Raw genomic sequence first — 25,643 nt, 5'->3', positions numbered from 1 at the left:
AATTGTTAAACTGTATATTATCGATTGGTCCATGATGTCGAATAAATTTTATAAAGTTTTGCCATGGACCAAAAAATCTAGATTCTTTTCTTCCATGAGTTTTGCATGCGATGATAGATGTAAAGATGACAGTATGATAAAAATTATTTGTAATAAATAAATAAATATTTTAAGTTTATTAAAAATATTATTTATGGAATTGTAGTAGTTATTATAGTGAAATAGTAATTTATATTTTTTTAAACATGCATTTTTATCATTTTTATTATTTGAAAGCAGCATATATAGCGCGCACGTTTCACGAACTGTCAAGAAACTGTCAACAAATTAACATTCACTTTTCAACGTCATTGATTATAAATCAGACGCACGGAAAGTGCAACAATATTAATTTTGACATTCGACTTGAATACGCTTCACGGACTTTCATCACTTTTTATTATGGATACGACAAGAGATTTAGAAAGGCTAGTATTTTATATAACAATCACACACATATTTAAATGATTAGATATCAGAGATATCGAAGAAAATAAAGAAATAAGAGATCTCATTACTTTCCTCAAATTATTTATTACGCATTATAAATAAAATTATAGTTGTCATTGTCATGGCAAACGTTTCGTTCTACTTTTCTTCTCCGAACGAAATATATATCATCCGCATTGTTTATTCGGATCGCATAACTCGAATGTCCGCAGGGTATTAATTCGTTCCTGCATCCGACAACTTCATTAATTACTCGACAACTCCATTGATTGCGAAACACGATCGGGCTCGTGATGTATTTATATATAAGAGTGTCTTTACAATAATAGTACTTAATCCTTTCGGAATGCGTTAAAGATCGGGGCTTAATCACGACAAAGTGTTAAGCCCTTAATATCTGTAGCCCTCCTCTTGTCCTCCTCCCGGCCCAGCTGGCGGGGGATAAGACGCGGTTCCCTCGTATCGTATCATCGGCCGATATCCGGCCTGATCGGCGACGTAGTCGACAATCTGGGTCCTACCGTCTGGCAATAGCACGTGATAAGTCCCGGTGGCCTCCATGTCTTTCCTCATCTCGCGATGACCGAAATCCACACCCGATGCCGCGTCTTGAACCTCGTACGAGAACTCGTAGTTTGCCGGATCCTATATTTTAATTTTATTAAAATCGTTCAATGAAAAACGCTTTCGGGAAAATGTCGTAAAAATTAAATTCCAGGAATACAAAAACAATGGATAAGTTTCTGATGATAACAGAGATTGTTTCGTATTTATTTATTTTTTTTTTTTTATTGTCAAGAATTTTTTCTTGTCCGAAAATACCGTAATACATACTTACACCGGCCCATTCGTCCGGATGACCCCCTCCTCCTCCTCCTCCTGCTGGTCGAGAGCTGGGTGGAAGATAGGCCGGGCCTTGCGGTTCGTTCCGAACTCCTACCAAGACCATCGCTAAAAGTACTGCCTGTTCGAAAGAAGAGCGTGGAAACTTGCACACGTTTGACGAAATAAAAAAAATCTTATTTTAATCAATTAACGCAACAAAGTGGTGATTCTGCATCACAGTATAAAAATAATTTTACATTTTATTCAATAAAATAGCTCAGAATAATAAAAAAAAGAAAAACTGTTTTAATAGAATTTGAACAGAGAGAAACAAAAGCTAAAGCATATTAATCAATTTATATATTAATTTATAGAATGTCGTATACGAATATTTATAATTTCATACAGTCCAGAAATTTAATAAATTCTTTTATTGAATTAAATTTTATTGAATTTATTAAACGTTTTGTGAATTTTATAAATTTATGTAATAAATTAGATTTTTCAATATTTATACATTATATTTATATATCGCACAAATTATATTTTAAAAAGCAATTTTTAATTATTATATTGAAAACGACTATTATTGAGAGATATGTAATTGAAGGGGTTCGTTCTTGCTGCGCAACTCTAGCTTATTCACTGACTTGTGTAAAACCCTGGGCGAAATTTGAGCGAATTCTACGAAATGCTTTAACGAGCGTTTGTACCAACCTTCCGAATCATTAGCAATTCGGTGGAATTCTACGAGCGTCCGCAAAACTGAGATGACTCGACGCAAACGATTCGGTTTTATAGCGGCCAATTCGATCGTGACGGAGATGGAGATGGAAGATGCAATAGTTATTTCGAGAAGCTCTCTAATGCGATCGTATAACCTCTAATTATGGCTAATAATAAAACCGCAGATTTCTGGAGGCGCCCGCGTCTCTAATCATTCGTTCGGCATAATTGCAACAGTTCCTGATTTTGTGCAACACTACCATTGTATCGAGGCGCACAAAACCGCGTCTCTTTCCTTTGATTAAAATTCCACGCTGATTTAATAAGAGACAACCACGTTACGTGTTATATATTTCGCAGATAAATTATATATTCTTTCAATTAACAAAAAAATAATAAAATTCTGAGCAATATATTATACACATTTGCTTATAACTTTAGAATTTATTCGCCATTGTAAATTAATTTACTATTATATTTAGATATATTTTGGTGGTTTAAATTTTTTACGAGAAAATCGCGTTTGATAATTTCCCACGACTCTGATTCGTTAATAGATTGGGACTAGCATATAATTTACATGAATCTTACTCAACAGATAACAATAAGTTAAATTAATAGTTCTTCTTTTTTGATTGCGTCATTGTTCGTTCTCTTAGATAGACTTGCGGCAAAACGTTTAGACATTGCGAAGTATCACTAGATATCGTAACAGATATTGAATTTATATTGTAAATATAATGATTGATTATAATAATTTTATAAATATCTAATAATTGATATAATAAACGCTACAACTCACCCACGAGATAAGATAGTTACTATCTCGTTATTAATTTTTATTTTTTATCGGGCTTATTTAAAGATAAACATGTTATTAAACGTATTTTTTAAATTTGATGGTAGATATAAAAAATTTAATTTAATTAACCGTTAAATTTAATTAATCATTAGTTTGCAATTTAAAAGAGGATAATTACGATTATGCACAACAATCTTAAACATAATTAATATTATGAATCTTTACTTCTAAGTTATTCATCAAGTTATTCTGTCTCGACTCTAAAATTATGCAAATGCACGTTTATATATAGATGCATCTTAAAATATCTAATTCTACCTTTTTCGTGTTTACGTTAACTAAATTAATCAATTTTAAAGAAGTAGTTATCAAGATATTTATCATATCTTTTAGCTGAGAAATTTATTTAGAAAAATATGAAAAACGTAAATCTCTCTCTCTCTCTCTCTCTCCTCTTCTTTGTCTTTTTCTTATCGTGAAAAAAAATAAAATTATAATAAAACTGTAAATTCAATGACACGTTTATAAATTAATGTACAAGCGTTCTGGCCTTTTCGTCTCTGTTAAAGTTCTGTCAGAAAATACACTGTTGTTTTTAATTTTCTCAAAAATTAAAAACTAATTTTATGACAGAAATACACTTCTTTAGCCTTGAGTCAAACGATATTTCTTTGAAATCGTGTGCAAAGCACGCAGTGAATTTATTAGATTCGCGGGAGTAAAAGTTGTAGAGTATTATTACGATGAAAATATTCAACGGAGACGATTGAAGTATTTCAATGAATGTACAATGTCGTAACGACATAATATAATACGTACGTAAAGGCATGTTGTAACCTTGGCCGCTACTGCGAGCAACGTCACTCACCTCTACAACTATATATTCTGTCTATGGAAAAGAGATCAGTCGCACGACCTTCAGTTCAATTCGCGCTACCCTCGTGATCGGACGCTCTTGACGCATCGTGCGTTTCATTGCGAGTCGAGTAATAGAGTTGTGAGACGATCAATATCGATCAATTCGTGATTAGAACCATGTGAGAGAGAGAGAGAGAGAGAGAGAGAGAGCGTGTCATGGACGTTATAATAAGTCTAAAACTTTTTCAAAACCATTTACGCTGCGCACCGTAAAGTGTCAGTAGTACTACCGGAAAGCACGCCAGTGTCACGTGAACTGGAGCAGCCGCGACAGGTCGTTCGTCTTTGTCAATTTTTTCCGGACAAACGCAAGTGTGCCGCTAGCAAAAAGTGCGCATCATATCGCGACAAGTGACTGTATGTATGTACGTGCTTCGTAATAAGTGACAGTGTACAAAAATACATCGGTAATCGTCACCGCAAGGCTCGGAATAATTCGTGGAATGGACGTCGACTCGAGACGGGAAGTGTCAAAACGGGTGAGAATATCGCTCATTTATTCTCGCCAACGGCTTCGAGGGTATAAACGATATGTGCTTTAATTAAATTACCGAGAATAAATATAGCCTATGCAAGCTTATCGCGACTGGTACTATATCGAGATGAGAAGCGTATTTGCACCGACTCTTACTTTTCAAATACGCGCGAAAAACATGTCGGTAAAATCGCGGTTAAGGTGGATTTGCCGAAACGCTGTGAGAATAAATTCGTCGTACTTTTCTTTTTTCCCCGAGTAAACGCCAATATATACAAGTGTAGATTGCGTCGCGAGTGTTGTGTGCGTGTTATGGAATGCCGTGGAATGGGAGAGCCGACGAGGATAAACATCATCTCGATCGTCGCGGCCGAGCTCGGGCCAGTTCGGGGAATTGGCCGCGCCAGAGGTAAGCGTGAATTTTTCTTGGAATATAACTCTATCTCTAACTGGATCTCTTCCCCACGATTTTCCGCGTATTTCGCGCGAAATAAATTCTCGGCGCTATTCTTACGTACTTTATTTTCTAACTAAACTAAAGGAATTATTGATTTAATAGAAGTTTCAAAATATTTTCTGTATATATATATATATATATATATCTTTCCGTTTACATCTCTTAATATTTAATGAAAGTACCTTTTGAAATATTTTTTTACACAAATGTTAATTTTTTCGAATCTAACAGTAAACTCATCGTATATGGAAGAGATCAACTGTGTTATGTTCAATGTAAGAGAAAATAATTTTATATATACATATATTCTTTCTTTTTTGCTTTAAAGAATGTTATCAAAGAATATATATAAAGTAACGAGTAAATAGGATATTATTATAGATACGTGCCATGTAATATTGTGCAGTTAAATATTAATATGTAAATACAATTCAAAACGCCAATTCTTATATTTTTTATTGCTTGTTTGTCGCAATTTTTCTTAATTATTTAATTTATTTTAAGCAAAAATTAAATATAAATTTACAAACTTAAATATTAAATTTAAAAAAATATAGATTTATACTTTGATTTTATTAAGCAGTTATTGTAAATATAAATTGAAATATTTCTTGCTTATGCTAATTCCGTTAGGCAATCAAAGGAAGAATATAATGGAATGGGATAAAAATAATTAAAGCTTAACGTAATGATTGATTTGTTTTCATCGCATTATTATTTATATATGCGGCATGTTTATTGTTACAAAAACGTCTACATATTCTTTTTATCTAAAGTTAGAACGATCGTAAAATGAATTAAAGAGTTGATTATACGTGAACCTTTTGTTCTTTTGAAAAAAAAAAATTAATTTCTCCGATATAATTGTTATACAATCACGGAATATATTGTGCGTATTCAGAATGTCTAATTTATCATATCTTCCATAATTAATTGGTATACATTTCGATGCCATAATATAAGAGTCTTGTACTAGTGCTAAACTAGTGATAAATTAAATAATTTATATAATAATAATAATTGATTATTTATATAATTAATAATTAAATATTGCTACACCGATTTCGATGCTCACGTGATCAGTTACATATTGCCTTGTAACGATGCACACATCAGGGTGCATACGTATATATATGTATATATCTGTCGTAAAATTTTGATACGATTACGCATGTCTACTATTTATGTATTTGTATAAATTATCTATGTGCGTTTTTAAGTACAAAATACATTTTGACTTTTACGTATCACCGACGTAAAGCAGGATGTAGTCGATCTGTACAAGTTCGACTTGATCGAATGTTTGGCGAGCAAACATTAATCTTTGGCAGCTCTAGTCTGTCTTTCCTTCCGCATTTTGAGAGATAACACATGTGATCAAGAGAGGGCACGCATAATTATCTTTACATAATAAATTTCATAAGATATTAATTAGAGATAACAAATTTACTTTGCTTAAATTTTAATTTATCATAAAGTAGTTGAACGAAGATAGAAAATTTAATAATTTAAAAATTGTCGAGAATTTCGAGAATTCCGTGATCGGAAAGCTGTAATCCCGAATATATTTTACGCTTCGTGTAATATGTATATATAATTGGAAAACATGTCGAGAATCGAACGAAATATGTACAGACCTCTCTAGGGCTATAAACTTTTTTACCCTAAATATATATTCCTACGCCCCCCTCAAACATCTATAATACTGTTCCGTTTTTTCTCGACGTCCGCGGAATCCAAATCGTTGCCGAGGCTGCCAACACGACCTCTCAAACCGACACCGCCGCCGACCTGGCCGGTCGCTTTGAGCTTCTCCTGCATCTGCGCCAGGATATCTTGCATCCTTCGTATCTGCAAATCGCGAACGTAAACTGTGATAGCGCGAGCGTAGATACATACTATATATAAGGGAATATTTTATAAAGAATAAATTAGAAACACGATCATTTTAAATTACATGATATATCCGAGGGGTTGGTCACTAACAGTTATAATGTACAAAAATTATCCTTTGATACGGATTACCCTTAAATTATACCTCGAATTACTTAAGATTACCTAATAGTATCTCAAATTAAAAATAAATTTTGAAAAAGAAATTTTACTTTAAATTATTTTAACGCTAAAGATTATTTAGATTTACCAAAAATAATCTTGGATTACCCAAAATTTTGCTGGGATTGCCGCTGAATTACCTAGCCCTTTTACAAAAATTACTTCAGTGACCAACCCCTCGGATATATCGCTCTTACCTCTTCGTCTTTTTGTAAAAGTAGTCTGTCGGTATCGGATATACTATTCTCGAAATGCGGTCCGGAATCTCTTTTCAGTTTACTATAAAAAGATGAAACAAAGGGTTTATTTATTCTCGATTATTCGAAACGCAGATTACAAATTAGATAATTTCTATCAAATGCAATCAATCGGAGCGTACTTATAAGTGACATGAAAAGTATATCGTGCATCTTTTTATTAAAAAATATTAATTTCACAACGGTGTTCAATTTTTATTAATTTTTATTAATTACCATATTACCAACTATTGCTAATTTTTATTTACCATACGTCAGAATCATCGCAAAATCTATTCAATAACTAGTTTGAAACTATATATATTGCTGGCAGGTGCTTTTAATAATCATGCAAAGCGTACGGGACGTTCGAAAGCACATTAAGTTCTCTTTGAAGAGAGTCAACGTATATTTATTAGAACATATAGTATTCCATTAATATCTTGTATTTAACGTGAAAAATATTCATAACGTTAAATGCGGATGAAAAATAATGGTTTTTGATAGCGTTACTCTCGAGATATCTTGTACGCATTGCGAACGCGCGGTAGACGCGTCCGTATTTATATACCTACTGAAAAATGCAATATTTATTTACATGCGTAAATACCTCCGTTCCCGAATAGCTTGCTGCGAAATTTGAGAAATACATTGGGCCCGAAAATTCTCGTAGTGAACGTCCTGCGTGACGTCCTTTAGATCCTGCATATGCGTCGATATTAGCATGGTCCTTAGTTTGACGAAGTCACTGTGCTTCGGGTTCTCGACTATGATCAACCAGAATCGAGACGTTAAAGATCGAGTGTGGGAACGCGAAAGCCAGAGGCACTTTATAATGCATTCAACCCCTTCAGCTTTCGAATACGCTAATTGAATTGCCGCTGATTGAATATATACTCAGCGAAAGGTTTAAGCTTCAGAGGCTCTTTTACCAATTACGATTTTAATTCCTAATTGCTTTCATTCCGGCTTTGTTTCTACTTGACAATTCGATCAAGAAGCTAGGTATTCCTCTAATAAGAGATATCGAGCGCATTAAAACTCTCGGTGTTCCGAATCAGCGATTCTTTTGATACTGTGTTGCACCCAAGTGCACTTTCGATTCTTTCACAAACACTGCTCATTAACGAGGATTTATGTTATAATGATATATTACACTGCATTTACACTCCTTGACGATCGAGCAAGTTGTCGTTGCGCAAACGTGAAACGTCAATTTTGATTTTGTAAAAATGCGTATAGTGACGTTGAAAAATTTAATTTTCTAAAATTATATACTTACCTCGCAGTGGGTGAAATCGGTATAATCGGAAAATATTATAATTTTATACGTAGAATATAAAAGTTCACCTTCCACTACGCCCCACGGATATTGCCGGCCGCGGACTTTTCTCCCAGCAACCTCCAGCACTGTCGAGCTTCCGACAACCGCGAACGGTATACAGGCTTTCAGTTCTTTATCCTGTTGCTTGAATTCTTCGTCCTCGTCGCTGTCGCAATCCGGGAATTGATATATCTAATGTGAAAAAAAAATTATATATATATATATATATATATATATAGACAAATCGTATAGGATTATTATATTGGAGATTGCAAAATTTGCGTTATTTAAAATTACAATCGAAATAAGTTAGCCAAGTTGCCACGCTACCTGAATCTCGTGTTCTTCGATATCTGCCAAAATGCGCTCTTTCAATTTTTTCACCTCGTGAGTAGTTAAGGTATCCGCTTTTGCTATCACGGGAACGACGTTAACTTTTCGATGTAAACGCCTCAATACTTCGAGATCAATTTGCCTGAGGCTGTAAAGAAATAGATTCGAGATTAGAGTAATAAATTGAGTTTAATGCTATCGCTGCGAAATAATTATTTTTCAACGCAATATTAATTAGAAATGTCAAACTGGAAATATTTAATTACCACATACCCGTGGCCGTATGGTGGTATAAAGTACAGACAACAGTGCACTCTGTTATCTTGAATGTTTTTTCTATTTAATCCACTTTCATCCGTAAAGTACTGACGAAATTGTTCGTCGATGTAAGCCGAGCATGCTTTCCACGTGTCCTCGCAATTTACCGCGTCGCCAAATCCTTAAACATTATCGTTACTTGTGATATATTATACAGAAAATCGATGTATCACGTATATTTATAAAATTATGTTTTACAAAATTAATATCGTTATTTTTATAAAAATATTTTTCACTTGTAAAATTATATTCTATTTTATAAATTAATTCAACGTGCATATGTCGACATACATATATAAAGTACACAGAAAAGAGATTCTATTCTTGTTTTGAAAATAATTTTATTCTCGACATGTAAATCTTAAAATTAGTTTATATATTAAAAGAATATAAATATAATTTATTTTGAAGACATTCAATATATTATATGCATATATTTAAATCGAAAAATTATTATATTAAAATTAAAATAATATTATATTCTTGAGATAATTTTAAAATTATATCTGCAAAATTAATCTTGTTATTTATATAAAACTATTTTTCATTTATGAAATTATATTCTATTTTATAAAATTAATTCAACGTGTATATGTCGACATACATATATAGAGTACACAGAAAAAAGATTCTATTCTTGTTTTGAAAATAATTTTATTCTCGACATGTAAATCTTAAAATTAGTTTATATATTAAAAGAATATAAATATAATTTATTTTGAAGGCATTCAATATATTATACGCATATATTTAAATCGAATAATTATTATATTAAAATTAAAATAATATTATATTCTTGAGATAATTTTAAAATTATATCTGCAAAATTAATTTTGTTATTTATATAAAACTATTTTTCATTTATGAAATTATATTCTATTTTATAAAATTAATTCAACGTGTATATGTCGACATACATATATAGAGTACACAGAAAAAAGATTCTATTCTTGTTTTGAAAATAATTTTATTCTCGACATGTAAATCTTAAAATTAGTTTATATATTAAAAGAATATAAATATAATTTATTTTGAAGGAATTCAATATATTATACGCATATATTTAAATCGAATAATTATTATATTAAAATTAAAATAATATTATATTCTTGAGATAATTTTAAAATTATATCTACAAAATTAATGTCGTTATTTTTATAAAACTATTTTTTACTTATGAAATTATATTCTATTTTATAAAATTAATTAAAATTATAATATTGTTGAAATTTAAGATCATCAAATCTTTCAAAGAAGACTATATTATTATATATTATTATGTTACAATATATATATTGTTGTTTTTTTATACAATGAAACAATGATTGCGTAAAACTGAAGTATACAAGTTTTTTAATTTGATGGTAATTTTTTCTGTGTACATACGCATAATTTGTTTAGTCTAGTCACGGAAAAAGGAAAAAAATATAATATATAGTATGGTGATATTTTTCTCACCTGGCGTGTCCACGATCGTCAAACGGAGCCGAACGCCGCGCTCTTCTATATCCATTGTCTTTTTCTCGATAGAGGTGGTCTTAGCCACTCGTTCTGAAAGTGTACGATGAATATTTATCGACTTCTCTTCGAGATCGGGACGAGCGGTTTGCCGAGTGATGCAGGCTGATCAAATATTTTTCGCGTGTCAATAACTCGTGGAGAACGTGCGGAAAATATCAGAAGAGGCGACTATCCGCCGTTGGCGGATGGTTTACGCCCCCGTCGTGCGAAGGGATGATGTAATTATTCTGACAATTTTATCGTCGAACGTATAATGAAAAGTGATTGATGCTTTTTATACTCGTCGATAATTTTCTGGCCTAAATTTCTGTAATATCCAACGAATAAATTATTACACGCACCTGCCGCATCCGGAATTCGCCGGTCTTTATACAGATCCCCGAGAAACAGGCTGTTTATGAGCGTCGACTTGCCGAGGCCGGTCTCACCCAACACCATCAGGGTGAACTCGAAGCCCCTCTTCACCGATTTTCGGTGCACTTGTTCCGGCAGCGTCGCGAAGCCGATATAATCCCTGTCTTACTGAGCGAAACAAAGGATCATTAATATCGCGACGTCAATATTATACCCTCGGTTAAATCTCTCGGCAGAAATATTAAACGCTTAATGAGAATTAATGAAACGATAAAATTCCTAAAGAGATATAAAATTCGTAAATTCACGTATATATGTATATCGTGGTTGCTCGGAGGCGCGTCCGGTGTCAATAAATACCGCGTTTCACCCCTGCATAATTTACGTCACGACGTTTTAGGAGAGCCGGCTTCTCGATATCCAACTCGAGGAAGAATCTCGCGTCTACTACTACTTGAGGAATAAAACGTGCCCCCTTTTTTTTCGTTCTTTCTTTTTTTTTTTTTTTTTTTTTTCTTTTTTCAACAAAACTGTTTACGTACCACCGGACATAATGGCAGCATCTAAGAACGCCTCGGTGCGACGACGAGCATAACAGCAACTTAAACGGCGACCAAACGCACTAAGGCCGAGGGCGGCTGGTGAATGCCTCGGTTGGTCCGGTGGACTTGCGCTGGCGCACTGTCGACCGGCCGATCAATAGTCGGTCGTGTTCTCCTACAAATGCACTCTGTCGCCGGGCTGTGCACATCGAGGGAGAGAGCGAGAGCGAGAGAGAGAGAGAGAGAGGTTATAAGCCGAGACCGAACCGGGCGTGTATGGCGCGTGCGGAATAAATAGCAACATTATCAGCGCCCGCTGTCTTGCTAACGGTTGTAACAGACGGAAGAACGGAAATGACACCGCTTGACGCGGTTCTGATTATTATGTTATGTGTGCTGCACGCGAGTAATACATGGTACTTGTGGAAAAATTACCACCGATGTCTCTTGTCGGCATATAGGAATATCGACTTAGATTGAACTCTTTGATGAAATATTAATGAAATCGTTATATTACTTTTGATGATATTTCTTTTTCATGAGTTTTTCGTCGTGAGATATTTTTACGAGGAATATATGTGTATGTTTAAAATAAAGGTATATCTATATATATATTTATTTATATTTATGTATAAATAAAGTAAATGGATTTAATAATTCGCCATGTTGACGTTTAACGCAATTTTCGCACATTCCATGAGGATGCGCGACAAATTTTCAAATTTTCCGGATTTCCGTCAACAATGCGCCCGTAATTATTCGTAATGGCCTGCAAAAGCGCTCGACGACGTGAAATTTATTACATTCGCAAGCTTTGTCTGACTTTAATCTCAATTAATTAATAATTATCAATTATTTACCCGTTACTTTGTAACTGTAATCAATATTAATCAATATTATTCGAGTATTTAAATTGTATGGCCGTTCTTGATGCGACGTAGACGGAATTTAATAAAAAATAAATTTATTATAAAACAACCGTTCGAAATAAAAAAAAGTACAAAATTCATTCGTTTAAACATTTTCGATCGTTGAGATCCATTTTCATCAGTCGCTTTTACTTTTTATATACACCATTACATCATTAACGTCGTCCTTGGAGCCCAAGAAAATTGGTGACCTCTGATGAATGCTCTCCGGAACGATATCTAGAATATCAATCTTGCCGTTTGTTGCCAGACCACCTGCTTCCTTGATTATGAAAGCCATCGGTACGCACTCGTATAAAAGTCGCAGCTAAAATTACGAAATCAAATTAGCACCAATCGCATAATAATTATTGCGTCGATTTAATTTCTGATAAATATATCTGAGCGTAGTGTAGTAAAGACACTATATTTATAAAAATACACGCGTATGTAATAAACACGGAAAAGTTAATTATTGGTAAACATGTTCGCTTTTAAATTATATGACGCTTGTGTATCGATAAAAAGTTACAATCGCGTGTTGTTTACCGGAATGAATAACGTGTAAAGTCCGATAATTTTTCATGTATTTACATAAAAATTGAGAAATTACCGCTACATTGATTCGAAGCTGAAACCAGATATCTATCGCGTGTAGATAAAATAATTTCCAAAGTCCAATAATCTGGCATATACACGTTTATCGGACAGCGTATATAAACATCTGTTATAAAACGAAGCTTGTTATACAACAAGTTATTTCATTACTCAAGTCATCCGTGGTGATAAGTATATCCGATAAACACGGGGTCAGAGGGTGTTTGGTAATAATCGGGGTGAAAATAAACACAGAAAAAACACGAAGCAAGATAAATGTAACGTCGAGAAAACGGTTATATCATAATGTATTGCGCAATTATTTTTATATTTATTTTTCCCGATCTCTGTTTTTCTAAAGTATTACGAAAGTGACGTTAATTTGATGACGTTTGGAAACACAATATTTATTATCAAATAAAATTACCTTGCCATTGGGATTGCTTTTGCTCGCAGGATATAAGAAAATACCGCCGTATTTAATCGTTCGATGTACGTCGGCGACCATAGAACCCACGTATCTTGCACTATAAGGTTTTCCGACTTTGGGATATTTTTTCGATCGTATATATTCTTTGATAGACGAGTCCCACGTGCTTTCATTACCTTCGTTAATACTGCAATTATAAATTATTAATTATTAGTGATTTTCATCAACGCAATCGAATCTGTTGACATTTTTGTTTGTGAGAAAAATATAATTTCAAAATGTAAATACATTTTAGATGATTTGTAATTCGCGTAACAGAATTCTATTTATAATTATACGTTTGATACAAATAAACGTTTGGAAGTCGGAAATATTGACAAATAAAATATATATGTATATATGTATATATGTATATACAAAGGTATACATCAAGATATATACGTTTATTAAAATGATAAGTAGATTTCCATCTCTTGAATTTTGTCGGAAATTATGGATTATAATTTAAAGCCGACTTTAAATTTTGCACATATGAATATAAATACGTTAAATACGTTTGATTACATAATTTTTCAAAAATGCGCATCTCTTCCAACGTGAATTTATACGCTAAGGTAACTGTCCCAGTTGTTAGTCATGTCCCAAGTAATCCAATAGTAAGTCACTCTTGCTTTTTCATATATATTTTATTAAACAATTAATTATTTAACATATTTAAAAATAAACATTATTACACCATCTATATTAGTAAAATATCACATTTTTAACTTAACTATAATATTGCAAACAATTTTTAATTGGCGATATTTTTGTTTAATCTGCAATGTAAATGTCAATAGTAAGAAAGACTACCATATTTTGCAAATGAAATAAGTTTATATTTTTCTGCAAAATAAGAGGTACGTTGTTTCACATTGCAATTGGGACAAAAAGATTATAAGTGACGTACAACTGGGTTATCAATAGACGGTTATTAAAATTTAAATAATTATCATATATATATTTTAATATGAACCTTTTTATTTTAATTAAATGTGATAGCTAAAAGTTCAGAGAATTATTATGTAAAATATATATTCGGCTTATATTATATTCCTTTTTCTAAACATAAAAAAAATTATAGCTATCAATCTTAAATGACTTATAACTGGGACAGCTACCTTATATGCGCGCTCTTTTTTTTCTTACCTATATATATTCCCTCTGTCGGGCATACGCATGTTCCTCTCGGTCAGTATAAATTCTCCGATTGCCGGATCATACGTGAACCCATTAACGCCGCGGCCGATCGAGAGCACTATCATGGTTGCCGAGCCATAGAGAGCGTATCCCGCCGCGATCAAGTTCCGTCCCGGTTGTAAAGCGGTTGCCTGCGGCAACGCGGTATCCTCGGATTGTTCGGGTTTCTTGTAAATTCCAAAGATCGAGCCCACCGAGACGAGGCAGTCGATGTTGGAAGAGCCGTCGAGCGGGTCGAAGCACACGATGTACTTGCCGCGCTTCTCGGTCTCTACCTCGATGGCGTACTGGTTCTCCTCGCTCACGAGGACGCACGTGGTGAAGGAGGACGTCAGCATGTTGATGAAGAGCTCGTTGCTCAGAACATCCAGCTTCTTCACTTCCTCGCCCTGAATGTTCGTATTACCGGCGATGCCGTACCTGAGCGAATCAAAATGCGCGATGCGTGTTTAATTAACGGCTGATTAGTATTCCTGAACGACCAATTGTGTGGTCAATCGGATTAGCTGTGATAATCGGGAATATGTAACACATTGGAATATCTTTCGTAATATTTTTAAATTGTAGTGTATGTGTGAGTCGATTTAAAAATATAAATTCTTTAGCTCTAAAAAAATGTTAAATTATTAAATTAATATTATTTATTTATTAATTAAAATAATATTAATTATTCAATTAAAATTAATGTTCGAGATAATTGTTATGATAAATATCGTGAAAGAGTATTAAGAGATTATAATTTTTAATTACATCATCGAAGAATTTTAATGATTTAATTATCACTTTTCAATTATTGGACTTGAGTCCACATCAGATTATTGAGAGCTTGCTTGTTGATGCAAAAGTAGTTAGGTGAAATGGTTTTATTCATGTTGACACAGTAAGCACTATAATAAAGGGAAATCATTTATATGTTATTTATATGCAAGGCTATACAGAATTGTCACGGTATAAAGACTAATGTTTACTGGGATGTATCGGCAGCTTGAGCACGACGATAAATGCGGGGAATTACATGCGGCTGCCGAATACATTTGAATAAAATAGCGACGAACGGAAGGTCAGCCCCAGTTGACGACGCTATAGAGACTTGGCACATGCACTATGCAAGACATTAGTTGAGCCTGCTCTGCCGCGTGTTAAATTGTGACCATCGCATCAAGCGAAAATCTAAAATAGCATACACATATATGTAGGCCACAGGGTACGGAAATTTTGTTTGTATCGGTTGCAAAACGATTTTTAACTTAAAGAAATTAGAGCTCAACCATGTATATATTTACGTAACATATGTAGATGTATACAAAGTGTCTACTGCTTGGAAAAACCTGAAATTCTCAGGAATTTTTTGTACCTAAAAAAATCAGAGAATTTTGAGACTGAGAAAATTTTTGTAAAAATTCTTTCTTTTTGATAATTTTGCTCTTATATTGTGTAAGCGATCGGCAAGCCAAGTGAATTATGTATGTGTGTTTAAAATTTATTATATAAATAGGTATCTATTTTTATTTTTATACATCTTAACAATATATCTTAACGAAATATTGAACATACAGAATAGATATTGTTTTGTTGATTTTTATTAATTTTCATTGATAAATAAATCAAAATAATATACAAGTGAAAAACGTTTATTTTATAAAAATTATTCAGTTTTTTTCAGTACATTTATAAATCTATCATTTGAAAAAGAAGTTCTTTGTTTTTCCTTCCTGTAAGTGAAAAACGTTAGAAAACGCATACAATAACAAAAAATTTATTTTAAAAAGTTACACTAAAAAATCTTGAAAATATTCTTTTTACTTGGAATTTTGAACAAAAATACCATACAGAAAATCACGGAATTTTTTTGCCAGATTTAAATAGACACCCTGTGTCTAGCTTGAATTTATATAATTTAAAAATTAAGCCTTTAAAAGTAAGAAACATGCTTCATTGCATTTGACAATTTTTATTACGATCGTTACGTACAAGTAACATTTATAATGTCTATTTGTAGTTTCTCGATCGCTGCGTTCTAATTAATAATCTATTTCTAATTTCTTTTATTGCTGTATACTTTCTATCTGATGTTTAATACGTTGTGTTTACGTGCGTGCAATTTGTTTACCTTTTAAGTTTATTTTTCTTGTTCTCTGCTTTAACTTGCGTTCATATCTCAGGATATATTTATTTTGTTTAACGTATTTTTTTGTTTTATAATTTTGACTTTTATGAATTTTTTTTAAAATTTTCGACTTTAATTTCATTAAAAGGAGGTCAACATGCCTTTTTATTTTAATTTATTTTTGACATTTATATTTTATATTATTACGTAATATATTTTATGTAATGGTGAATATTTGTATGTCACTGAGGATCCTAAAGTAAAGGACCGTTTGGCAATGTAAAGGTTTATTAAAATTTAAATGTTATTGGTAAACTCTGTGTTTGACCTTTATTATTTTGTTTAGATCGTGTTATTATAGGAACGCGAGTTTTATATTTTATTTTATTAAAAAAGAGAATACGATTAAAAATTTACATAAAAGATGAACTATTTTTAAATAAATTACAATAAATATATATATATATATCTTAGATATCTCTCTCTCTCTCTCTCTCTCTTTCTCTCTCTCATGTTTAATATCCTACAAATTAAAAAGTATCTAATTTAAAAAGAGCAATTCTCTCGGGACGCGTACCCTGCTTTTATCTACTCGACGTATAGAAAGTGACGGATGATTCCGCGGCCGCGTGACGTTTTTCTCGCTGACGTGGACGACACTCGGAGCTTTGTCCGCGTCTACTCACATGTTAGCGATACCGGCTTTCCTCACGGCCGAACTGACGGCCTTCACAGCGGTCTGTATGCTGTTCAACAGCTGCGTGAGATCGCCGGTGGCCGTTGGCACCTTGCGCTGCTCACCTAACACGAATCTCGTCAGCGTCATGCAGTCCGAGTCCATTATGTCTTTTGACGTCATCGCGAGCGGTCGAAATGGAGTGGCGGAGAAGTTGAGTTGAGAGAAACCGGGCCTCGGTTCAACGGAAACTGAAATCGGCAGTGCCGAGGCGACGCGTTATATCAGGCAAAGACACTGTACACTGTATATATGATATATGATAAAACCGGCACGTTATCGCGAGAGTGAGAGCAGCGACATTAGTAATCGAGTTTCCCAACTTCAACGTCGATTTTTCGCTCCCGTCGACATGGATGGGTTGAGGATAAGATGTTTTCTCAAAGTGCATTATTAAATAATCGACGAATTTCTCGTTGAAAATATTTTTGTCGTTTGGATTATATATATAGTTTCGTAAATCCGTATATAAATAAATCTATCAAGTGCAATATCGATGTACATATATGTATGTTTGTTTGTTGCAAGAGATTCCGAGAATTAAAATATATATGATGAGTTTATTCCTGAATCAGTTCACGAAATCAATTATCGCGTTGGAAAAATACGTTATCATTAATGTTTGCAATTCATGCTTGATTCACTACGCAAATGTTATTTCATTAATTCGCTGACGCAAACGCGATGAATATTTTAATATATTTTTGTTAAATTTAAACTCAGCCACACGCGTCGGTTAATTGTACATTGGTGATAATGTATATAAAAAATTAAGTCCCTTAAAAAAAACCAATAATCATTTGGAGTGCGCGAATAATGACGCAGTTAATGCGCGAATTTAACTCGGTGGTTATTTCGTTTTTGCCGAGAGATTCTCGCTCTCGCATTTTATTTTATCCAGCTCTCGCTTTTTCCGCGAGTTATTTTTTCCGGACATGTATTATCTCTGCGTAACGTATTCGCTTTTGTGCAACATGCGCGATGCTGTAAACGAAAAGGATACATAAAGAAAATATTGTAGAGTGACACGTGGATGCAGCGGTGTTCTCTATTACACAGCCATATATCACACAGGAGAACTAATTAGCATTAAGATTTGTTTCGGCGATTATGCCTTATCTTTCTGTGAAGTGATAAACCTCGTAATATTTTTGTAAAATTAATTTCCTTGCTCTCTCTCTCTCTCTCTCTCTCTCTCTCTCTCTCTCTCTCTCTCTCTCTCTCTCTCTCTCTCTCTCCATAACGCGAAGAGTACAGCAACAAGATTTTCGTACACTTATGTACACGAATTTTACCAGAGTTTCGATCTATTCGAAAACACTATTACAAATTTCAATTCAAATTAATTTCCGAAATAATTAATTTGCGATAAATCGGGCTGGTAGCAACGGAACTTTGCGCGCGCGAATGCTGTTATTCTGTCGTGCAGTATAATTAAACTAAATGGCATATGACGAAATTAGCGTAGTAACGATGTTAGATCGATCGAACCGCGTACGCGGTAAACACGTAGCGTAACGGCAATTTGCGGCCCTGTGACTATTTTACGTTTTACGCAAATTATTCACTTTCCCCTCTATATAACAATGACTTTATTTAATTTACGAGCGATATTACATCAACGTTTCGTTACACGAACATTTAATGAAATAAGCAATCTTATCAAGGTTAATTTATACGCCGTCGAGACGCGAGTTTATACTCGCTCTCTTCCACGTGCTTGCTAAAAATTTGTAGCTCGCGCACTAAAATTGCCGTAAAATGTTGCGTTTTCTGTCCTCGGTTGCTAGATTAAAATTGTAAGAAGCGTAGTAGGTTGATGGTGTCCTCTCCATCTCGGTTGGCTTCTTTCAGACAGATGCTTGTAAAGTGTAGTAACCGTAACTACATTTTCGGTGTCGGCGTTAATAATTATTTATAAAAATGTTGCACGAGACGACGATGGATATTCTGATGGCGTTTCGTGAAACTCCGGAAAGTAGATCGATCGCCGGGAGACTTTTACAAATCGATGAGCTTGAATTGCATCGGCGATGCAAGCCTGTTTAAAAATAGGCTCTCGTATCTGAGCGGTTCGTAATACCTTTCGATGAAGAAATTTCACGTTTCTCCTTCTGCTAAAAGTATTTGTAGTGAAAACGACAAGAGAAGAATGATACGAACAGAACGTTCTCGCGACTTTTCCACTCGAGAATTATGTCGAGAATCAGAGATTCAATTGAAAAATATTATTCTGAAGCTTATAATACTCGCAAAGGGGAATGGCTTTTAATTTTTGTATCCAAACTACTTTGTGAAAATTCAAACATCTTACTCACATATAAAACTGATATTTTATATTAATAAAATACGTTTAGATATATGTACTTATATGTGCTATTTGCAAAAATATATAATTAATTTCTGTAGGTCACACATTTTTTCTGGTCTATTCTTTAGAATAGCTTGTCTCGAAATACTTGAAAAAAAAAACCTACCAAAATTTATACATATTTATTGGTATCTGTAAAAAATAATTATGTGCAACAAAAGTTCAAAAATAAATTTTAAATATTTTTTAGTGATTAAAGCGTTTAATTAAGAGACATGTTCTATCAATAAATATATCGAAAGAATCAAAATGATGGGAACTTACCATATATGTGAACTTTAAAGGCTAAAATATATTAAAAAGTTAAATAATTCCTGTAAACTAAACACCTGCACATGCATTAACCCGAGAATGAAAATGGTTATTTCTATCTAAATATATACGTGCTGTGTCGTTAAACTGTCGAGCTGAGTTACGTAATCATACTTTTCAAATTTTTATGAGAAGAGCAACGATGCCCAACGGGAATCCGAGAGAATATTTAATCCACCGGGAATTTAGACTTGAGCGTGACATCGTTATTGTCATGCACAGTCACGCATAGTCCGATGCTCCAAGAGAATCTGCATATTATGTAAGCACGTTACCTGTTTCTATTATTATCTTAGCGTTTATATAGTGTAGCGATATATTTTTGTGCACACGCTCGTTTAAACATGTCAATTTATTAAGAATTTGCGCTTAGCATGTATGAATAAAACATTGTTGCAAAGAAGAACATAACATGGTCTTTTGCGTAGCGTGTGCAAGATGTACGAGTGACTACAAAACAAAGGGACAAAAATCGAAAAAATTTTCGTGCTAAATCCATTTAAAGAATGTTTACATTTGCCGTTTGTACGTGAAAATAGCAAACAAGTAAAACGCAATAAGAATAACAGAATGTTCGATATTCATAATACTTTTCTCTCCATTTCTCGATAAATCTTAAATATAATAATATAGAAAAAAAAGGTAATAAACATTCTCTCTGATTTCAGTAAACAAAAGAAAAGTAAACATATCCAGAGAAATAAATTTATTAGTAATAGAACGATAAATTCTTTAGTAATTGTCCTACGTGAAACCTTATTTTATCAAGCGAGATTCAAGGTATATTACAAGGACTCTTATCGAAACCTTTTAACTTTAACCATAATTTGAGTAATAAAATTTTACTTGTAACTTTGGTTTCTAATGAAAGGCGCGTTATCTCGTGAATAAAGATTCGATTATCGCGATTCAACTGATTGAGAACCTCGAGAGGACGAATGGACAGGACGAAAGTTTACGAACTGTCAAGAGCAACATCTTGGGGAATCGTCGTCCGACAGGTCCGAGGTGCGATGATCGAGGATCGAGGATCGAATCCGAAAGGCATGTATGCAAAGGGATGCGCCTGCTTGGCTGATGGAAACTCCGTGTTGCTCCGCGATCGTCTCTCGGGAATATATTCCCGCGGTGCCGGAAATTGCGTAGACTCCGTCTCGTGATTAGCGACTGACATGCGGTGACATCGAACTGACGTAATGACAAAAAAATAATATGTTTCCTGATCTGTCCTACAAAATTTTTACTTGTTAATTCTTTATGCAGTTTAAAATCAATTTTTCGACAAAAGTCGAATGGCATTTTTTAATTTCTTCAGCCCAAAGTTTTCAGAGCTATCTTCAAATTCTTTAAATATTCCGATAAGAATACAAACATTAAATCATGATGAAAAAGAGGATAAACTTTATAATTAAATTTTATAATTAAACTTTATAATTGAAAATTAGAAAAATCAAAAAAGGACAATACGTACTCTTGCTAGTATTTGATATTCCTCTGCGCAAACATTCGTTTGCATTGTTCTGAGAACGTCGACGAAAATAGGAAACAATCGAAGAGATTTCCTTGATGCAGACCTTAGAGTGCATCTCGTCTGATTTCTACTTGATGCGTAATGGCTGATGTTTTGTTTGGCAACACAGACATTACTTCTTCGCACACTTTTTCTCGTTTCTCTAGATTATTCGCGATGTAATACAGCATGGCGCCGGCCGCGATTGTGTAATCAGCACATCACTACAATTCTATCAAGTTAGCATTCCATTTAAAAAATTTCAATATAAAATTCTAGCTCTTGCTGAAAAAAAAAAAAAAAAAAAAAAAAAAAAAAAAATGTTTACGTTTCTATGATCTAGTAAACAAAGAATTGTAGCTCACGGAATGTGATTAAAAAAAAATATAAATTTTAAATTATATGGAGTGTCAGTTTCATGTTTGTTAAATAAAAATTAATGAAAATCTTTTTCATTCAGGATTGATTTCAATTTTATTTACGATGCAGTGTTTTTCGAAGTAAAATTCGTTTATGGAAGGTCGAGCTGTTACAATTATTTCGATCGTCGACGAATTACAAGAATTTAGAATCTCTCTCGCTCACTCACCATATCAATAAATCCAATCGTTAGCATATCGAGCGCCATTACGTGAGCCGTTTGTTTGTCAAAGACGTAAAAGTTTCTCTAGGACACTACGGTCATGCAGATCCATGTCGTTGTCCGCTGTTTCGTGAAGCTTCGCTTTAGTCTGCTCGATGTGTTTACTGACAATTCTAAAAGAGATCGTAAATGAAAATGTGCGAGTTCTAGAAAAACGAGCAGTCAATTATAACGGGAGACAATAGCTCGCACTTTAAAACTTGTTACTGCTAATGTGCCGGAGGGATTATATAGGCATAAATATTAATAGAATACCCCGTAGAACGTTTATTTTACAAAAAGTAATTAATATGACACAACATACACATATATAAACAGTACGTTACTCACAACGAATTGCTTGTAGTTATCGCACGATAGAAAATTACTGGAGAAATATGTCGAGAATTACAGTATAATGACGATGAAAAGTCAAGTTCTTGAATAATACGCTAACTTATTGTTAGTAGTACGCTAAAGGAGATAAGTTTCAATATTTACCCATTAAGTGTATCTAGCACACAGAAGAACTTCTTGAGATTCCGTGTATTATATATGTATGTCTTCCATAGAGACGGCAGAATATCCAAGCGATACACGAGATCGAATATGTCGTGCACCCAATTAATCATTATTTGCGGTTCTGAGTCTACTGCGAGATTAGACTTTAAACATCCTAGTCGACAATCCAGAGCGATCGAACGTTGCTGTTAATCACATAATGAATGATTTATGTTAGAATAGAGAATAAATTTTTTTTTTTTTTTTTTTTTTTTTTTTTTAATTTTAATTACTCTTATTTTATCATTTAAAAATGCGCATCGATTTACTTTAATTGAATTAAGAGAGCAAATTATTATTCAATGTATTTTGTTACAAACGAATTATTATGTATGTACATATATTGCATTCTCGCGCGGTTTCTTCTTTTCTTTCTTTATTGTATTTGCATAAAACATCTGGCTTACTCGTGTATATATGTGTATGTAATATGCATATATGCTTACATTCTAAAACCCACTTATAAAATTCGTTTCTAAAATCTATCGGCAACTTAGGGATTTTAGGATTTCGCAATGCTCGTATCTTTTCCACGAACTCGTTGTTTATATTACTGATCTGTGTAACATACTCTGTGATCGCTCGCGGTTGCATCATGTATGGATTAACTTTTAAGCGAAAGTTGTACCACACTTTAGCTTGGCTGAAAATAACAGAGATATTTTTTACAGAGTAAAAAATAGATAATATATATTGCACGCAATTTACATAGACCAACGTATGTGTGTGTTAGATTTCTGTAGCTTTTTGTATACTTGTTGGATTATCGATTGTACAGGACATAGATACGAGAGACCAACAAGATAGATGAATGGAAATAAAGAGAGAGAGAGAGAGAGAATTAGAACGATGACGAAACAGGGATTTTTTGCTTAGACAGCTCGTGTTTCTGGTATTTTGATAAATTTTTGTAATATTGACAGTGCATTGAAGAAGAACGCCTGTATTTATCCGTACTAATCGAAAACCGTAATATATAGCTGCGTTATTAATCTAATATTTCAACAAGACGTAACTTTCAGAATTGGCCGTATCAGATAAATCTTGTTAAAGTGAAGTCTTGAGTAAAGATGTTGCTTCTCGAAAGTTAAGAAGCTTGTTTCGCATAATTACTTACTTTTACATTTTTCAGTATCGTGACAATAAATGGTGAGAATAAAAGCATACATTAAAATTACAAGATATTTTCTTTTTATTTTTTATATAGAGTATTATTCATAAATAACTTCTCACTCATTTACAATTTTTTTCAGTCTGCATAATTGAAGATTTTATTGCATCTTCCCTAAATAATATCCTTAGTAACCATTATTTTTTTGAATTTTAATTATATAGCTTGTTTAGCAAAATTACTTAATTTAGGTCTTTTAATATTGTGATAATAGACCGTGAGAATAAAACCATACAATAAAATTACAAGATGCAGTTTTATATTTTTTATACATTGTACGTAAATATTTTTTTTTAGTCTGAATAATTTTACTTAAAAATTTTAGGGTGTATCTTTGCTCAATAATGTATTTAGTAGCCATTATTTTTTTAAGATTTAAAAATTTTTTTAAATTTTAATTATATATATATATATATATATTTTTTTTTTTTTTTAGAACTATAAGAGAAGAGACCTGTTATGTCGTATGCATTCTATATTCATCTGCATCGTTTCTTATGCATTTATGAATTAAGATAGCGGGAGAATAGATTGCGTTCAGACAATCGACACATTAATTTTACAGGATAATATATGCAGATACGTGATTATATTTTGTACTATCATGACAAGTTGTTCGTTATTCGATATAATTATGCGCAGAGTTGCATTTTATTCGAGTTTGTTTGACTCTCATATTTAATTTAGAATAGAAGAGAATAAACAATAATGAGGGAAAAGTTTCTCGGGCTTGCGACGAGAGGAAAGATCTCTTACCTATGTATGGTACGAATCTGAACCAATTGCCAAGCAAGGGCAACGCTTTCGGGTCGGAAATATCCTTAGTCGGCAGCGCGTTTTGCAGTTCGTTGGTCGCATTCTTCGTTTCGCTATGGTCTTGGACGGGATAAGCCATGGTGGATTTTACGCGACGTTGTACTCTCGATAACAAACACGGACAGTTGATCTCGCGAATGAGAGATCTAGCAGGCATCATTCTGCAAGTATTGTATTATTTGTCGCTAACTAAACGATCTTATAAAATTGTCAATTCAGCGGCCTTTTTCAATATATATGCACTGACGTTTGTCGTAATTTACACAGCAAGAGATATGAAACTGTATCTCTTGGTAAATATACGTCTCGGAATATTAATTTAGACTGGTTGAAAAATAGCAAAACGTGGAATTTAAATTTGAGGATTTTTGAATGCATTAAAATAATATACATATATTAACGAAACCGGTTAATATTTCGGAATAGTAATTTAGACTATTGGAAAAATATCACGCAAAACGTGGAATTTAAGTTTGAAGATTTTTGTAGAATATATTAAGATAATATTAGAGCACTTACTGGTTAATAAATAATTGATTTATTGCAGGTAAAAAAGAGAATAAAAAGATGATGATTTGACGTCATCAGGTGTATAAAAAAAAAGGATCAGATTCTATAAAAGCACATAAGTGACACAGATATGCGCGAAATTTAATACAAACTATATGCATTGCATCACACAACGGACAAAATTAATTTAGATTTCGCTTTTGTTTGAGCTTATCTTTATTATACGAGAAAAATCAGCATTGAAATAGAGAATTGAGAACACTTGCGTGATATATTATGCACTCATTTATCAAATTGGAACAAAGCGCATTTGAAATCCAACGCAATCTTTTACTAAAATCCTTTGAATCCATGCATTTTCTTTCTGTAAATTGGACG

General features: G+C 33.1%; 4 protein-coding genes and 1 long non-coding RNA gene across 11 annotated transcripts in view; 1 reads left to right on the top strand and 4 right to left on the bottom strand.

Moving 5' to 3' along the window:
- Window positions 1-562: 562 nt before the first annotated feature.
- LOC140672973 (pro-resilin) lies at window positions 563-3,781 on the bottom strand. Of its 2 annotated transcripts, none has more exons than XM_072905502.1 (3): window positions 3,711-3,781; window positions 1,328-1,453; window positions 563-1,134 (listed from the first exon to the last, which is right to left on the bottom strand). In XM_072905502.1, exons 2-3 carry the CDS (start codon window positions 1,436-1,438, stop codon window positions 880-882), a joined length of 366 nt encoding a protein of 121 aa, XP_072761603.1. In that variant the 5' UTR covers window positions 1,439-1,453; window positions 3,711-3,781; the 3' UTR covers window positions 563-879. The 2 variants fall into 2 exon arrangements, with proteins under 2 accessions (XP_072761603.1, XP_072761602.1); XM_072905501.1 differs by lacking the exon at window positions 3,711-3,781 and adding an exon at window positions 2,032-2,084.
- A 312-nt stretch (window positions 3,782-4,093) lies between these two features.
- Window positions 4,094-25,643, top strand: part of Gluclalpha (glycine receptor alpha 1) — a 78,574-nt gene continuing 57,024 nt past the window's right edge. For all 3 annotated transcript variants that reach the window (XM_072905469.1, XM_072905468.1, XM_072905482.1), the window contains exon 1: window positions 4,094-4,644. In XM_072905469.1, the coding sequence (XP_072761570.1) occupies window positions 4,548-4,644 (97 nt within the window). In that variant the 5' untranslated portion in view covers window positions 4,094-4,547. The remainder of the gene's footprint in view (window positions 4,645-25,643) is intronic.
- Window positions 5,412-11,935, bottom strand: Septin4 (septin 4). Of its 3 annotated transcripts, none has more exons than XM_072905498.1 (9): window positions 11,376-11,933; window positions 10,821-11,001; window positions 10,417-10,509; window positions 8,914-9,079; window positions 8,638-8,788; window positions 8,334-8,499; window positions 7,582-7,750; window positions 6,945-7,026; window positions 5,412-6,543 (listed from the first exon to the last, which is right to left on the bottom strand). In XM_072905498.1, exons 2-9 carry the CDS (start codon window positions 10,915-10,917, stop codon window positions 6,382-6,384), a joined length of 1,086 nt encoding a protein of 361 aa, XP_072761599.1. In that variant the 5' UTR covers window positions 10,918-11,001; window positions 11,376-11,933; the 3' UTR covers window positions 5,412-6,381. The 3 variants fall into 3 exon arrangements, with proteins under 3 accessions (XP_072761599.1, XP_072761597.1, XP_072761598.1); XM_072905496.1 differs by having other exon boundaries at window positions 5,413-6,543; window positions 10,821-10,997; window positions 11,376-11,935; XM_072905497.1 differs by having other exon boundaries at window positions 5,413-6,543; window positions 7,594-7,750; window positions 10,821-10,997; window positions 11,376-11,931.
- On the bottom strand, window positions 12,323-17,569 carry Fbp (fructose-1,6-bisphosphatase). Its single transcript, XM_072905499.1, has 4 exons — window positions 17,343-17,569; window positions 14,499-14,969; window positions 13,308-13,497; window positions 12,323-12,611 (listed from the first exon to the last, which is right to left on the bottom strand). The coding sequence occupies exons 1-4, from the start codon at window positions 17,513-17,515 to the stop codon at window positions 12,423-12,425; spliced, it is 1,023 nt and encodes a 340-aa protein (XP_072761600.1). The 5' UTR covers window positions 17,516-17,569; the 3' UTR covers window positions 12,323-12,422.
- On the bottom strand, window positions 20,955-22,315 carry LOC140672974 (uncharacterized). Of its 2 annotated transcripts, none has more exons than XR_012047977.1 (3): window positions 22,175-22,315; window positions 21,547-21,870; window positions 20,955-21,304 (listed from the first exon to the last, which is right to left on the bottom strand). It is a non-coding gene; the product is annotated as an uncharacterized lncRNA (long non-coding RNA). The 2 variants fall into 2 exon arrangements; XR_012047978.1 differs by having other exon boundaries at window positions 21,547-21,817; window positions 22,175-22,287.

This window comes from Anoplolepis gracilipes, chromosome 14 (assembly GCF_047496725.1).
Source record: "Anoplolepis gracilipes chromosome 14, ASM4749672v1, whole genome shotgun sequence".
In the NCBI taxonomy this organism is placed as follows: domain Eukaryota; kingdom Metazoa; phylum Arthropoda; class Insecta; order Hymenoptera; family Formicidae; genus Anoplolepis; species Anoplolepis gracilipes.
The sequence above is the reverse complement of the archived record's forward strand: the minus strand, read 5'-3'. Positions and strand labels throughout refer to the sequence as shown.